Raw genomic sequence first — 2,778 nt, 5'->3', positions numbered from 1 at the left:
ATATATATATATATATATATATATATATATATATATATATAGTCTCACCTCAGTACCTTAATCCAGCTTTAGATATCTAAAGCTGGATTAAGGTGACAGTACTGAGACTAATTCATTAATAAATTTGCAGCTTTATTCAATAAAATTGAGTCAGAAAATTTTACAATTTGGTATTGCTTAAATCTTATGAAGGAGCATGAAGGATCATGATCCCGGATTTCCGAAAAGGTAATCCACATCTGGATATCTAATCATATTGCGTATGCGGCTACCTTTTTTTTATGTTGCTTACATTTACCGCACCCTGTTTCCAGGTCATAATCATGGAATTTTTGCCATTTTCAGGAATTGCTGATATTGTGGCGAAGTGGCAGCACCGTTTGTATGAGGAAAAAACAAATGCCTGATTCAAAATAAACTACTTCCTCAAACTCTGAATTGTGTAACCTGTTTTGGAAGCATTTAGGAAAATTAAATATCTACGATTAACACTAGACATCTGAGAAGTTGCGCAAACTTTCTCGCTTATTCGTTCACATAGTGCTCAATAAATTATCCATCTTCCTCTTTCCCCTTGTGAATGTCTAGTTTTGATGACCCCGTTATTCCTAGAACTCAGGAATCAGAAATATCGCAGGTTGGTTAGTTCACTAGTGACAATTGATATTAGAAAATAGCGAATCATTTCTTCTTACTGGATACAGGTGTACTTTCCATGATCACTTACCAAGCAGTACACCATTTATGTAAGTGAATTAGGATTCTCGAATTTTACAACTCGCTGATGGTAAAAGTACTTTTTCCTTATTCTAATAAGTTTGATGAGTTCAAGTTTTGTGGGATACCAAGTTATAGGAGATATGCTTCAGGGAAATTTTGGAAGTTTAACTGCCTTCCTGCTTTTACAGTTATTGTTATGGCAATAGGTTGGGACAAATTAGGGTTAAGTTGTTTGCTAGCCAAAAATGAATTTACCCAGTAGGACGAAGTTGTAATAATGACTGTATAGGTCAAGATCAGAGAGAAAGGGCGGAAATACGATCTTCACGTTGCGATGTGCAAAAAAAAAAAACTTTTTTGACTGATATCTGAAGCCGAAAGCAATAGTAAAGAATTTTGCAAGCATCAAAGACGCCAAAAAAATATGCACATTATTGTTATTTATAGTGATCGATGGCCTTCAACACGGAAATTATTTTTTCGCGAAAATTTATATAAAAGTCAGCAAGTAAATGCTGTAGCTTTTCCGGACATCCTATATCTTTTTATTTCCATCAATATGCACCTCAAACTTGGGCAACAGGAAGGAAAAGAGTACCAACAAGTCAATGCCAGTCTGTTGTCTCCGTTGATCTCTACTCATTTAAGAACTGTTTCTTTTTTTTAAAGAATTATCGACTCGTACTACATGGAACAATTCTTAATTGAAAACAAGAAAACTAATAAATTGTAATTTAGACATACAGAAGTTCGAACAAAATAGTAAAAAATCTGTTTCGGTATAGCAAATAAACAAGCCAACGAAATCGTAAACTGAACCATAAAAATGAGAAATTGAATTTATGAACATACGATGTGCGCTATGCCTATCCAAGAAAATAATCACGTTAGAATCTATTGACGATCACTGACAAACACTTCATTTTATATAATTAATTCAACTATCTTTGTTTAATTAATCATCATTCTTTAAGGATGTAGTGAAGATTAATTTTTTTTTTTGAAAAATCTTTGTGATTTCTTCCAAGGATGGTGATTAATTATATAAAAGACACCAAATTGAAATCCGATAAGCTACCACTGAGCCTTTATTGCCTTCTTATGTAACAGTATACTTTAGAGAACTTGAGCACTTTTAAAACTCATTAAGAGGTCGTACCGCAGATTCCGTTCTGTTGAAAAAAAATGACGGAGAGGGCATGTATTAATGCTTGAAAAACAGCATGACGAGTATTTTTCACACCTCAAAAAATGACAACATATATTTGCATTAAGTTTCCAGTATTTTTGAGAATTTTTCCTTAATTTTAGAGAATGTATCACTTCAACGGTTATCGCACGACGAAGAAAGCCTCGTTCAGAAAATGTCTGCGTGAAATCTTTCAGTCAATCCGATCAAAAGTCATAAGAGAAATTTATTTTATGCTAACAAATTTTGCATTTGAAAAAATAGGAGCAAGCTTTAAAAAGAAGCACATGTTAGAGAAGTCGGAGATACTGTTGTTAATAGTATCAGCAATAAACAAATCAATTGCAAATCAACTTGCCACCATTTTGGAAAGCAGTTTTTTCATTTTTAATTTGCATAATTTTGTTGCCTCAAAAATGATTTTATTAAAGACTGTTAACACCAAGAAACAACCATTATTTGTTTGCTAAAAGAGTGGCTACATATTAACCGGATATCTTGACAATTTAAGGAAACTTTCCATTGAATTTTTTGTTATCGCCTTCAGAACTGAGTCATATCTCAATTAAAGCTTTCTCACATTAAGACGCAGAAACTAAACTTCAACATTTGACATGGCTTATGTATTCGCCTTGTCCTTTGCATCACTACCGTTCTATCTTAGCACCACTACACTGTAAGTGGCCAACTAGGCTGCCTAGTAATAAAAGCTCAAGCGTTCATCATATAAGGATAATGCTAGAGCTTCTGAAAAAGTGGCTACTATCGGCCTAAAAGTGAAATAGAATACATCATCTTTTCTCAAAAGTATCCAGAAATAATTAGCTTTCGGATTAACCAATGGAAATGGTTATCTGATTGCAAAATCC

The 2,778-nt window shown here is 33.3% G+C and overlaps 2 protein-coding genes across 2 annotated transcripts; both read left to right on the top strand.

Annotated features, from left to right (window-relative positions):
- Positions 1-580: 580 nt before the first annotated feature.
- On the top strand, positions 581-1,505 carry LOAG_14314 (hypothetical protein; the record flags this gene model as incomplete). Its single annotated transcript, XM_003149811.1, has 4 exons — positions 581-641; positions 870-978; positions 1,168-1,334; positions 1,459-1,505. The coding sequence occupies 4 exons, from the start codon at positions 581-583 to the stop codon at positions 1,503-1,505; spliced, it is 384 nt and encodes a 127-aa protein (XP_003149859.1).
- A 529-nt stretch (positions 1,506-2,034) lies between these two features.
- Positions 2,035-2,379, top strand: LOAG_14313 (hypothetical protein; the record flags this gene model as incomplete). Its single annotated transcript, XM_003149810.1, has 1 exon — positions 2,035-2,379. One exon carries the CDS (start codon positions 2,035-2,037, stop codon positions 2,377-2,379), a length of 345 nt encoding a protein of 114 aa, XP_003149858.1.
- Positions 2,380-2,778: the final 399 nt, after the last annotated feature.

The sequence above is a fragment of the Loa loa genome (genome assembly GCF_000183805.2).
Source record: "Loa loa unplaced genomic scaffold supercont3.63, whole genome shotgun sequence".
In the NCBI taxonomy this organism is placed as follows: Eukaryota; Metazoa; Nematoda; class Chromadorea; order Rhabditida; family Onchocercidae; genus Loa; species Loa loa.
The sequence above is the reverse complement of the archived record's forward strand: the minus strand, read 5'-3'. Positions and strand labels throughout refer to the sequence as shown.